Source organism: Dasypus novemcinctus, chromosome 3 (assembly GCF_030445035.2).
Source record: "Dasypus novemcinctus isolate mDasNov1 chromosome 3, mDasNov1.1.hap2, whole genome shotgun sequence".
Lineage (NCBI taxonomy): Eukaryota > Metazoa > Chordata > Mammalia > Cingulata > Dasypodidae > Dasypus > Dasypus novemcinctus.
The window spans coordinates 59261190-59275794 of record NC_080675.1 but is presented as its reverse complement, the minus strand read 5'-3'; the positions used below and the strand labels follow the sequence as shown (position 1 = coordinate 59275794).

At 39.7% G+C, this 14605-nt stretch overlaps 1 protein-coding gene across 3 annotated transcripts in view; it reads right to left on the bottom strand.

Moving 5' to 3' along the window:
• The window catches only part of TXNDC16 (thioredoxin domain containing 16), a 132634-nt gene that overhangs the window by 64528 nt on the left and 53501 nt on the right, over positions 1-14605 (bottom strand). For all 3 annotated transcript variants that reach the window (XM_004449347.4, XM_071213933.1, XM_071213934.1), the window contains one exon: positions 3023-3113. In XM_004449347.4, the coding sequence (XP_004449404.3) occupies positions 3023-3113 (91 nt within the window). The remainder of the gene's footprint in view (positions 1-3022; positions 3114-14605) is intronic.

Genomic DNA, 14605 nt, shown 5'->3' with positions numbered 1-14605 from the left:
TTTAAATGTTATTTTAATTCTAGGTACATACTTATACTGAGCATCTGAGATTTGCTGACTTTCTAATTTAATAACACAGTAATTTCTAATAGATTAAATGGTTAAAGGCTTGCTAAAAATTTACTTAATGTCTACTATGCATAAAGCCGGTACTAAATACAAGAGACAATAACAAATAAGACAATTCAAATCCTTGAGGAGCTCAAACTAAAAGGGATACATTTAGTAAACAAATAATTAAAATATACATTATAAATACAATATTAGGTAAACATACAAAATGCTATGAGAAACAGAAATATTTCATTCTGCCCCAAATTGGGGAGGAGAAGGAAAAAAGGGGAAAGAAATTCATCCAACTAATTTAAGCAAACAAAAAGGGATGCAATTTACTTTATTGGAAGTTTAGAGAATACAAATATTTGTATTCAGAATACAAAGAAAATACAAATAGTTGAATCAGAGAAAAGGCAGACACCAGAATAAATGTAAAGACAAGAAAAGCAACAGTTCAGGGACCTTCCTTCTGTCATGAACACTTTTCAAGTCCCAAATTTCTCTGCAAATACACCATCTCTGCTTCAAGTCTATGTTGGCAAAACAATTCCCAAGTGCAAGACAGATACCATGCTGTGCAATCCAGTTTCTCCATGCCCAATTATAAGTTCCTGGGAGAGAGGGTCTCATTTGTTCAGGCAAACCAATGAATTGGCTGGTCCAAGGATAGTTGCCCACCTCTGATTTTCTGATTTTAAGTAACTGATATGTATGGGGCAGGGGTAACACCCTTCCTAGCCTGTCCATAGATTCTTTAAGAAGGGAGTATGGGGGAGCAAATGTAGCTCAAGTGGTTGAGCACTGGCTTCCCATGTATGAGGTCCTGGGTCCAATCCCTGGTACCTCCTAAAAACAAACAAACGAAAAAAAAATACAACTCTCCTTGGGGAGCAGATATAGCTCAGTGGCTGAGTGCATGCTTTCCACATACAAGGTCCTGTACCCCCTAAAAAAGAAAGAAGGGGGAAGTATGGATAGAGAGCAAGAAGTAAAGATTTTCTAAGGTATGCTATCTCTTTTATTGCCTATCATATATACCCTTCTTAAAAGACATAATTTCAAGCATATTCAGGCCCAACATGATATAGTAATTAATATAGTAGTCTTATGCAATGTTATAGCCCCAGCACCTGGAATAGTGCCTAGCACAAAGGTGTTTAATTCATTTGAATGAATGAATAAATGAAATGAGCAAACCAAAGAAATGTTTTCACCCCTCCCTTATGGGGAGATAACCCAAAGCCATAGTCAGCTACTTCATCCAGAAGTGATGTCATTGGACTACTGCATTCAGAATCTATAGTTCTTCCCAGTTCAGGTGTGACTCCTCACCATCGTCTCATCCATGGATAAATTCTTATCCATGAATAAACATTCTAAACACATTGAATACTCCAAAGTACATGAAAAATACAATACCTGCACATTTTAAAATTCCCATTTAGAAAATGAGGAAAAATAAAAAAGCTTTCAGAACAGTACTGTGCCTGTTTATTATATGTTGGAACTCAGTGACTACTCACAGCAAGTATTGTCAGCATTTATGGTACTGTCAGCATAATTCTCAAAAAAAAAAAAACAAAAAAACATAACTCTTGTATAAATAATAAACTCTTATTAAGGCTATATTTTAAATACATGAATGAGGAATTCAACAGAATGATGTAGTTAGTTCAGTACAAAAAGACTAATGGAAAAGGAATGCTGGTTAACGTCCTACAGGGCAATAAACACGTAACTTCTTTTTATAGGGGCTTTCTTCTCTGCCTGCCCCTCCAAAAAATCATTTCACCTTATGAGTTTTCTGTGCATTAACCTTTACATTTACAGAGTTGTAAAATGTCTGGACCTTAGTCAATTATATATAGTAAATCAAATAGAATTACTGTTTTCTGAGGTCAACAGGACTCATTTTTTCAAAAAAAACTCTTGCATGGCATTAAAAAATAACACAATCACCTTTTTGCCTTGCTTTGGATTAATTTTCCTGAATAGCTATCTGAAGCCAGACTTAGGTCTTGAAAATGCTCTGCTCATTCCTTGTGTCCTTAAGTACTAAAGGAAAGAAAAACTTTAACCCTAAGTTGCTTAGCCAAAAACAGTCAAGGATAAGCAGGCTTCTAGTTAGAATCGTAAACTGACAAAGAAAACAAACATTTAAAACATTCTGCTCAAAAACTGTACTTAAATCTATTTAAAATTATGACAAAGTTCATTACAGAACTCTGATAAAGCATTTCCAGAGCTTAGTTATAAAAGCCATTTTTTATTCCCTACTTGATCGCTGTGGAGGATCTATTCCTAAGGTGCCTCACTGGACAACTCACGGTATCAGGTCTTGTGGCTTATCCACATTGCCTTTCATCATCTTAGTCTAATACCACTTCTGTATATTTACTCATTTTCAGACTGCACAGAAGATGGCAGAAACGAATTAGATTTTAGACTTCCTGGGAAATGGACTTGGCCCAGTGGTTAGGGCATTCATCTACCACATGGGAGGTCCGTGGTTCAAACCCCGGGCCTCCTTGACCCGTGTGGAGCTGGCCATGCGCAGTGCTGATGCGCGCAAGGAGTGCCGCGCCACGCAGGGGTGTCCCCCGCGTAGGGGAGCCCCACGCACAAGGGGTGCACCCATGAGGAGAGCCGCCCAGCGCAAAAGAAAGTGCAGCCTGCCCAGGAATGGCGCCGCCCACACTTCCCATGCTGCTGACGACACCAGAAGCGGACAAAGAAACAAGACGCAGCAGATGGACACAGAGAACAGACAACCGGGAGAGGAGGGGAATTAAATAAATAAATAAATCTTTTTTAAAAAAAAAAGATTTTAGACTTCCTTTATATATTCAAATCTGCTTATGGTTCCTTTCTGATAAACCCATGCTGTAAGAGTTTTATGGAAATCCGAAATAAGTGAATAATTTTTAAAAACTTAAAAGTCTTGATATATGTCTCTTATACATACCCAATACTTTCCAAAAGAGCAATTTCTGTGGTTAAGACAAACTGGTACGTGGTCCCATATACAAAAGCAGCTTCCATGACTGCTCTGTGCTCTGAAGGAGAAATAAGGGAGTTGGGAGAGAGAAGTTATTTTATTTGACTCTGTGGCAAAATCTATTCTGAAAATTTCTTCACACCCTTTTATGCTGTATTATATTTAAACTGCTACAAAGAGAAAAAGATAAAACTTTTAAGAAAACCCTTTGTAGAGATCCCAGTTGGGAAATGTAGGCAGGCTTAAAAGTTAAGGAGAGTCTATTTTATTCAAGGTAAGAGAAGAATTAAGAGGGAGAATAAATTGAGCTACAACTGAGAACATATGACAAGCTTGTGACAGCTTCTTTCTAGTACTAAGGAAGAGCATGTGAATTCACCACACAACTTTATATTTTATATATGTGTATTTGTGTGTATAGTTTTCAGTTTAGTTATTTTAACAAATGTGTCCATATACACAGCTTAAAGAGAAATAATTCTATAAGACATATTAAGAAAACAGCACTTCTCCTATCCTCATCTTATTTCCTGTTCCCAAGGGACATCACCACTATCAACTCTTTTACTATTACTTTTGATATTTACATCCAAAACTGTAAAGCACATATTTATGCTCTTACTTCCTAATGTCTTTTTTTTTTTAAGTTTTACTATTATCTATGGACTTTTCACTACAGAAGATTATAAGTCAGCTCTTTACCGAAACCTGACACCACAAACATGCAAATTCTCCATACCCTCACTCTCCCAGTATAGCTAAAATTTTTATTACACCAACATTCAGTATTTACATTATTATAACTTAGTAAATGCCATTCACAGATGAGCCACCCAGGAAGGAACACTTTCCTTTTTGGCACAATTTTGTTTTCATACCAGTTGTAACTAATTTTAAAATTTTTGTTTAGATTTCTTCCAAATTTATTCCTGAATTCTTCCACAATTGTTTAAACCTCTAAATACTTCAAATATATCATGTATTCTATCAATTCCATCTTCTTAGAGACACTTCTGAAGGCTGTTCTGATTTGCTCTAGTGTGGACTGTTGCTACTTGACCTGCTGCACAACCGCCTTTCTGGGAAATCACTTCATCATCAACCTGGGGATTTTCTTATTCTCATCTTGTGTTGGATTCTTTTGCCTGTTACCCACAACTCTTTACTGATTTGCTCCTTTGAACCTGCATTGGTTTAAAGGGGTATCAACTCCAAAATATCATGTTCTTAAAGCTAATCCATTCCTGTGAGTGTAAACCTATTGTAATTACAATCTTTTGACTTAAGTTGTAGCTCAGGATGGGTCTTAATCCTCTTACTAAAGTCCTCCATAACAGAATGAAATTCAGTCAGAGAGAGGCATGGAAACAAGAAACTGAAAGCAATGAAACCTGGAAGAAAAGGGGGAGACCAGCAGACATTGCATTGTGCCTTGTCATGTGACAAAGGAGTCAGGATCATGAGCAGCCAGGCTTTGGGGAGAAATGAATGCCTGATGATACCTTGGTTTGGACATTTTTCTCAGCCTTGAAACTGTAAGCTTCTAAGTTAATAGGTTCCTACCTAATGTTAAAAGTAACTGCATTTTGGGGCTTTTCCGCAAGATGGTGGCTGCGTGAGCTTGCCTGGTAGTGTCTCTGCAGGGGGCGGCTGGGCAGCGTTGAAGGCTCTTTGGGACCGCGCTGTTTCGGGGATTTTTGCTGGTTGGAAGGTGTCTGGACGTCAATTCGGTGGGAAGGTAACAGAGAGGATACATCTATAATATATAAACGGAGGTCCCAGCTGGGCTCGGGAAGTTCCCTCCTTGGGTGGGCGGAGCCGCGGTAGCGGGTGCTCCTGAAGCTCCGGAGCTGCGGCGGCCAGGGTTTTTGTTTTTTTTTTCCTTTTACTAGAGGCTTTGCGGTGCTGAGAAATTCGCGGATACTGGGCTGGCTGGTGAGGGATTGTTGGGACAAGACTCCTTTGCAGATTGATTTGGGGAGACAGACGGTGTTTTCTTGTGAAGCGGGGGACGTTTTTGGTCGCCGGACAGGGGGGGTAGTGCTTCCGCCTGGAGCCCCATCCCCACAGGTCCGGCTGCCGATCTGCAACGGAATTGGATTTTGGACAATAAGGGGACACAATTGGGAGACTGTTGTAGGGTGCAGTGAGGGAGGAGGACACATCTGGAAGCTGATTGGGGGATATTTTGCGAAGTTTGGGATTTCGGATCTTAGAGTCTGTTTTCGGCGTTTCCAGCTGAAACCCACCCCACCCGGCGGGGCTTGGGATCTGGGTCATTGAACTAGCCGTGGTGTAGAGGCGCCCTCAAGTGGCCGTTGCGAGCACAGGGAGGGAGCTGTCCAAAGGCTGATACCCTGAGGAGTTAGGTGAATTTCAGGGATCAGAAATTCAATATAAAATTCGCGGATCTGGCTTCCCCCATAGGGCTGGCACCCAGCTACGGGGATCCCTGAGGGCTGTGTTGCACTGCGGGGCTCCTAAGCTTTCTGTGGACCAGATTTGAGCTTGCCAGGTCTGGGTCCCCTGAACTCTGGCGGTCCACACCTCAGACTCACACCTCTTGAGTCTTCAGTGTCTCAGACTTTCGACCCCTGAATCCATCACGCTCTGGGGTCTACCTGGGGTCCTTGAGTGCCCTGGACCTTAACGTTTGCGTTTTATCTTTATTGGTTCATATTGTTTTGTTTTTATTTTCACTTTATCTTATTTTTTACTCTTTTTGACGCCCTGATTGCTAATATTGCATTATCCCCTAGTCTTTTCTCCTAGCGTCTCCCCCAAAGTCCTTTTTTTTTTTTTTATACAGATATTTAGGGGTTTTTTTGGTTGTTGTTTTAGATAGTGTTGCAATTGTGACACGTGTATACCTGTATCTCTCTCCCCCCTATCTGTTCCCCACCGTTTGCCTATCCTCTTTTTCTTTCTTCCTTTCTTCTTGTCTTTCTTTTTTTCTTTATTATAATTAGTGTTTTTTTTTTTTTTTCGGTTCTCTCTTTCCCTCTTGTCCCTCATTTTCCACTTATTTTATTTTAATTCAAGTACACAATACGTGCTACAGGGAACACCTCACATTTGCTGGGTTTTCCCATCCTCCACTGCCTCATTTCTGTGTGAACTGATCTAGGCTACCTACACTATCCCTCTTCCCCTGCATCTTGATAACCACTACCATCTACTGTCTCTCCTATATTCCACCCCCCACCTCCCATTCTTTGATCCACAAAGTGTCTAACTCTTAATTTCTAATACCTTTGTTCTGTTTTCTGTCTGTTATCCACTCTTGAAACTATTACCTTTCTTTTCTTTTTCCTTCTCTCATGAAAACAATAGCTTTGTAGTTCATACCATATTCCGCCTATATTCAGTCATCTACTTCATAAAAGATACTCTACCTACAGCTATAACTCTATACAATCTACATGAATCTAACCTCCATCCTCCCAGATCTCATATTCTTGCTTTGTTAACATACATTACCAATACCACTTTACACTTTACCCTTGCTGACACAATTGCCTTTCCCCAACACTAATACTTTCTTCTAAAGTGAACTTAACCAACAACAAGTAACTTGAGTAAGAAGAAAAAAGTGACAAAGAGAAGATATAACACCTATGCAAAAATAACAACTAATTAACCTCCAAAAGCAGACAAAGAAGCTAAGGAACTGATTAAATTCGTCAAACTAAAGAGATGACCAGAAAGCAACAAAAATCTACAAACCAAACCAATAATCAGGAAAACATGACTGAATCCAATCAACAAACCAATAATCACGAAGGGGAGCAAAACTTGGCACAAGCAATGAAAGAACTCAGAACATTTATCACCGACAAATTTGATGCAGTAATGAAAGAGGTTAACAACATGAAGATATCACTTGGAGGGGAAATTGCAGACATACGCAAAAACATAACAGATATGATGGGAATGAACACCACAGTTCAAGAAATCAAAAATACACTTGCAGCAAATATCAGCAGACTAGAAGAGACAGAGCAGAGAATTAGTGATGTGGAAGACAGTACCTCAGAAATCAAACAGATAGTAGAAGGGGTCAATAAGAAGATAGAAAAAATCCAATTAGGATTTAGGGACCTGAATGACAATGCAAAACGCTCAAACATACGTATTATAGGCATTCCAGAAGGTGAAGAGAAGGGAAAGGGGTCAGAAGGAGTGTTGCAGGAAATAATGGCTGAAAACTTCCCAAATCTACTGAAAGAGACAGATGTACATATCCAAGAAGCACAGCGCACTCCACAAGTCATAAACCCCAACAGGGCCACCCCAAGACATATACTTATCAAATTATCCAAGGCTCAAGACAAAGAGAAAATCCTAAAAGCAGCAAGAGAAAAGAAAACCATCACATACAAGGGAAGCTCAATTAGATTAAGTGCTGATTTCTCTTCTGAAACCATGGAGGCAAGAAGACAGTGGTATGATATAGTCAAGGTACTAAAGGAAAAAAACTTCCAACCAAGAATACTCTATCCAGCTAAACTAGCATTCAAACATGATGGAGAGTACAAAATATACACAGACAAACAGAAACTGAAAGAGTATACCAACAAGAAACCTCCCCTTCAAGAAATTCTAAAGGGAGTTCTGCAGGAAGAAAGGAAAAAACAGTAAAGGCAAAGTTGGAGGAGAGTATAAGACCAACAACAACAACAAAAAAGACCAAAAAAATATACAAACAAAATATGACAAACACAAATCCAATCAAAATATGGCTAACACAAATAATTCCTTGATAGTAATAACACTGAATGTCAACGGATTAAACTCACCTATCAAAAGATTCAGACTGGGACATTGGATAAGGAAATATAACCCATCCATATGCTGTCTACAAGAGACACATCTTAGACCCAGAGACGCATGGAGATTGAAAGTGAATGGCTGGAAAACAATCATACAAGCTAACAATAACCAAAAAAACGCAGGAGTAGCTATATTAATATCAGACAAAATAGACTTTAAATGTGAAACAATTGTGAGAGACAAAGAAGGATACTACATTTTAGTGAAAGGGAAAATCTGTCAAGAAGATCGAACAATCATAAATATCTATGCCCCTAACAAGGGTGCCTCTAAATACGTCAGGCAAACGCTGGAAAAACTAAGTGAAAGAATAGATACATCTACAATTATACTGGGGGATTTTAATACACCACTATCAACTCTGGACAGAACATCTCAAAAGAGAATCACCAAAGAAACAAAACATCTGAATAGTATATTAGAGGAGCTCGATCTAATAGACATATATAGATCACTACACCCAAACACAGCAGGATATACATTTTTCTCAAGCGCACATGGATCATTCTCCAAGATAGATCATATGCTAGGCCACAAAGAAAGGCTGAACGAATTCAGAAAGATTGAAATCATACAAAACATTATCTCTGACCACAGTGGAGTCAAGCTGGAGATTTGCAAGGGACAGAAGCCCAGATTTCACACCACGATTTGGAAATTAAACAGCACACTCTTAGAAAAACAGTGGGTCAAAGAGGAAATCTCAAAAGAAATCAATGACTACCTTGAAACAAATGATAATGATAACACAACATACCAAAATTTATGGGATGCAGCAAAAGCAGTACTGAGAGGGAAGTTTATAGCCATAAATTCATATATCAAAAAAGAAGAAAGAGCAAAAATCGAAGAACTAACTGCACATTTGAAGGAATTAGAAAAACAACAACAAAGTAACCCAACAGGAAGAAGAAGGAAGGAAATAACAAAGATAAGAGCAGAACTAAATGAAATAGAAAATAAGAAAGCACTTGAACAGATAAACAAGACCAAGAGCTGGTTTTTTGAGAAGATTAACAAAATTGACAAACCTTTAGCAACACTAACAAAGAAAAAAAAAGAGAAGATGCAAATACACAAAATAAGAAATGAGAAAGGCAATATCACCACTGACCCAACAGAAATAAAGAATATCATAAGAGGATATTTTGAAAAACTATATTCCAACAAAAATGACAATCTAGAGGAAATGGACAAATTCCTAGAAACACATAAGCAGCCCATATTGACGAAAGAAGAAATTGATGATCTTAACAAACCAATCACAAGCAGAGAGATAGAATCAGTTATCAAAAATCTCCCAACTAAGAAGAGCCCAGGGCCAGATGGCTTCACAGGTGAATTCTACAAAACATTCCGGAAAGAACTGACACCAATCCTGCTGAAACTATTCCAAAACATCGAAACGGAAAGAACATTACCCAACTCCTTCTATGATGCCAACATTACCCTAGTACCAAAGCCAAACAAAGACATCACAAGAAAGGAAAATTACAGACCAATTTCTCTGATGAACCTAGACGCAAAAATACTTAACAAAATACTTGCTAATCGTATTCAACAATACATTAAACGTATTATACACCACGACCAAGTGGGATTCATCCCAGGTATGCAAGGATGGTTCAACATAAGAAAATCAATCAACGTAATACACCATATAAACAGATTGAAGGAAAAAAATCACATGATTATATCTATTGATGCAGAAAAAGCATTTGACAAAATACAGCACCCTTTCTTGATAAAAACACTCCAAAAGATTGGAGTACAAGGGAATTTTTTGAACATGATAAAGAGTATATATGAAAAACCTAAAGCCAATATTGTTTACAATGGAGAAATCCTAGACTCTTTCCCTCTAAACTCAGGAACAAGACAAGGATGCCCACTGTCTCCGCTCCTATTTAACATTGTCTTAGAAGTACTTGCACGAGCACTGAGGCAAGAACCAGAAATAAAAGGCATTCAAATTGGAAAGGAAGAAGTCAAAATTTCATTATTTGCAGATGACATGATCCTATACATAGAAAACCCTGAGAGATCTACAGCGAAGATTCTAGAACACATAAATGAGTTTAGTAAAGTCGCAGGTTATAAGATCAATGCGCAAAAATCAGTAGCATTTCTGTACACCAATAATGAGCAAGATCAGGAGGAAATCAAGAAACAAATACCATTCACAATAGTAAATAAAAAAATCAAATACTTAGGAATAAATTTAACTAAAGAGGTAAAGAACTTATACAACGAGAATTATACAAGATTATTCAAGGAAATCAAAGAAGACCTAAATAAATGGAAGACTATTCCTTGTTCATGGATAGGAAGACGGAACATTATTAAGATGTCTATCCTACCAAAACTGATCTACACATTCAATGCAATCCCAATAAAAATCAACGCAGCCTTCTTTAAGGAACTAGAAAAACTAACTATGAAATTTATTTGGAAAGGAAAGAGACCCCGAATAGCCAAAGACATACTGAAAAAGAAAAACGAAATTGGAGGAATCACACTACCTGACTTCAAAACATACTATAAAGCTACGGTGGTGAAAACAGCATGGTATTGGCATAAGGAAAGACACATAGACCAATGGAATCGAATTGAAAGCTCTGATATAGAACCTCACATATATAGCCACATAATATTTGATAAAGCCACCAAACCCTCTCAATTGGGAGACAGTGGCCTATTCAACAAATGGTGTCTGGAGAACTGGATAGCCATATGTAGAAAAATGAAAGAGGATTACCATCTCACACCTTATACAAAGATCAACTCAAGATGGATCAAAGACCTAAATATAAGAGCCAAGACCATAAAAACCTTAGAAAGCAGTGTAGGGAAACATCTACAGGACCTTGTAATAGGAAATGGATTTATGAATATCTCACCAAAAGCATGAGCAGCAAAAGAACTAATAGATAAATGGGACTTCCTCAAAATTAAAGCCTTCTGCACCTCAAAGGAGTTTGTCAAGAAAGTAAAAAGGGAGCCCACACAGTGGGAGAAAATATTTGGCAATCATATATCTGATAAGAAACTTATAACTTGCATATATAAAGAACTCCTATATCTTGAAAATAAAAAGATAAACAACCCATTTAAAAAATGGGAAAAAGACTTAAACAGACACTTCTCCGAAGAAGAAATACAAATGGCAAGAAAGCACATGAAAAAATGTTCCAAATCTCTAGCTATCAGGGAAATGCAAATCAAAACTACAATGAGATACCATCTTACACCCATAAGATTGGCAGCTATGAAAAAAACAGAAGAATACAAGTGCTGGAGAGGATGTGAAGGAAGGGGAACACTCATCCACTGCTGGTGGGAATGCAGAAGGATCCAACCATTCTGGAGGACAGTATGGCGGTTTCTCAAAAAACTAGCCATAGATTTGCCATATGACCCAGCAATACCACTGCTGGGTATATACCCAGCAGAACTGAAAACAAGGACACAAACCGATATATGTATACCAATGTTCATAGCAGCATTGTTCACTATTGCCAAAAGTTGGAATCAACCCAAATGCCCATCATCAGATGAGTGGATCAATAAAATGTGGTATATACACACAATGGAATACTACTCGGCTGTAAGAACAAACACACTACAAACACATGTGATAACATGGATGAATCTTGAGAACCTTATGTTGAGTGAAGCAACCCAGACATTGAAGGACAAATACTACATGACCTCAATGATATGAAATAAACAAGCTGCCCTAGATAGCAAGAGACTGAACGATAGGCTTGCAGGAAATCGGAGGGTGGAGGAAGGATATGAGCCGATGTCTGCAGGGGTGGAACTTAAGACGAGATGGTGGTAAGTATGAACACAAAGAAGAGATAAAATGGGGGCAAGGAGTTGCCTTTGGTTGGGGCTTTACGGGTTTGAGGGTGGCTGGGGAGGGACGGTTGGGTAATGTTGCCCAAAAGTGGGGGGAGGGAGGGGTAGCATACGAACACAGGAGAGGGTTAGGAGGTGGTGGAGAGTAAAATGCCGAGAAAATAATATCAAAATATAATAAAGAGGGTTACCTGTTTAGAATGCTCGGAGGGGAGGGTCTAATGCAGGACGGGCTCCTGGGGAATGTCTAAATGCTCATTCTGCCAGAGTGGGTGACACCATGGGGTAGAATCCCAAGTAGTGAGAGTGGGGGTGGACCCACATCCTGGGGAGGACTAATGCCACCAAATAGAGGGAACTCTATCCCTCGAGAGAAAGGGTGGCTCCCAGGGCATTGGGGCAGATGAGCAAGTTAGGCCCTAAACACTATTCCATCTATCTCTGGAAGTGGCTCCTCAGGAAACGGAGGTTGGCTGTCACTGTGGGCACCAAGGTGGAAGGGAAAATGGACGTTAAATGTGTGGAACCAAAGTAAATGGGGGGCAAGGGAGGAGTTTCTTGAGAGTACACAAGGATGGATATAAAACATGTAATATTACACCATAACATATAGGAGACGACAGACTGATAATGTAAACCATAATGTAAAACATAGGAGAACTAAAAATGTAAAGAACTGTGTATCCTAAAGTATGCACCATAATGTAAGCACAGATATTACCATGTTAGAAAGCTAATATCTCAGACTCTGTACATCACCTTAAGTAAATATGATGTGAATAGGGTGTAAGAGTATCGCTGTGGAAGGAAAAAGGTGTTGTGGTGGATGTATGGGAGTGCTGTATATTATATATATGCATTGCTGTGGTCTAGGACTCCTACGAAGAAATGCTGAATAATTAGGGGGGGGGGGGAAAAAAAAAAAAAAGGATAGGATGTGGAATTTTTTCAAGTCAACATTCTTTATCTAAGTTCTTTATCTAACTTTATCCAAGTTCTTTATCTATCCTTTAAACCCATCGCTATATGCCATTCCCTAGTAAGGGACCATGACATTATATTGGGCTTCAAATTTCGGGGAGTTCTGGATCACAGAGTGTTTCAACAATGGCAATGGAGGGATACTGGTATGGGATACCAATGACAGGTGATATATGACTGACAGGGAGCTGTACAGAACATATGTCCAGGGTGCATGGTAATGATTGGATATACTCATAGTGGCAACAATTAAAAACCCAGCAGGGGGGGTACTGGGTTCCTGGCCAGTGGTGCTCTGTCGTGGTCCCTAGGGGAGCAGCGATAGTCTCCCAGGTACAGCGGCGGGGACCGGGAGGGAGTGAGGGTTCAACAGTGAGCCCCTGATGCTAATGACTATGCTTGTGAGCTGATAAACCTAAAATAAGAACAAGGCCTAGAGCAACATTGTGCCTGGGAATTTCCTCCTGTCAGCCTTCATGTTACTCAAATGTGGCCAGTCTCGAAGCCAAACTCAGCATGTAAATGCAATGCCTTCCCTCCAGCGTGGGACATGACACCCGGGGATGAGCCTCCCTGGCAACGAGGGACCACTATCAAATACCAACTGATGATGCAACTGGAAAAGGACCTTATATGGAAGGTTCAATGCGGATCAGCAGAATATCCATGTCTACATAAAATAACATGACTTTAAAATGCTGTTTGACCTAAAGTAAGGGGGAAATGGAAAGGAGAAATGAGTTTATATGGCTACGAGTTTCTAAAAAAGAGTCTGGAGGCTGGCAGAAGGATTGCCCTCATGCACAACTGAGCAGAGTCAGAGAGACAGATAAAACAGATACAACCCCCAGATATTGGTTCCTATGAAGGCTAAAGAGACCTATGAGAGTTATGGTCATGGCCGATGGGGTTTACTACCAGGGCAGATGGCCCCTCTCTGGAAATGGTGTTTATGTGTGATGAATCTGGACTCAGATGGGATCTCCCTTCATAAGACTTTCATACTAATCTGCTGGAGGTGCAGTTAACGTTGGGGTTTAAGATATAGTTAGGGGATTTGAATCTCTGGACTGATAATGTGATAGCCAGGTCCTGAGCCTCAACAGACTCCAGCACCTACAATCTGATTTATTGGACTTACCACACTCAGCTAAGATGGAGTTGAAGAAGGACAATCACCACACCATGGAGCCTAGAGTGATTACAACTGAAAATGGGAGGATGGCAGCCAGCATCCATGTGGAATCTGAGCCTCCTCTTGACAAAGAGGTGCAATGGACACAACCAATCCAATGTCCACATAGAAGAGGTGGCATTGGATTGGGAAAAGTGGACATGGTGGACGATGGGTATGGGGAAGGGCAGGAAGAGATGAGAGGTGGGGGCGTATTTGGGATGTGGAGCTGCCCTGGATGGCGCCTCGGGGGTGATCACCGGACATCGTGGATCCTCACAGGGCCCACTGGATGGAATGGAGGAGAGTATGGGCCATGATGTGGACCATTGTCTATGAGGTGCAGAGGTGCCCAAAGATGTACTTACCAAATCCAATGGATGTGTCATGATAATGGGAACGAGTGTTGTTGGGGGGGGAGAGGGGGAATGGGGGGGTGGGGTTGAATGGGACCTCACATATATATTTTTAATGTAATATTATTACAAAGTCAATAAAAAAAAAAAAAAAAGTAACTGCATTTTGGCAGCATTAGCAGACTAAAACACTCCCATTCTCCAGCACCTTCCTGTGAAAGGATATATGGAATACAGACAAACGTTAGAGAAATTGCAGGTTTGGTTCCAGAGTACCACAATAAAGCAAATATACCAATAAAGCGAGTCACACAAATTTGTTTACCAATGTATATAGTATGC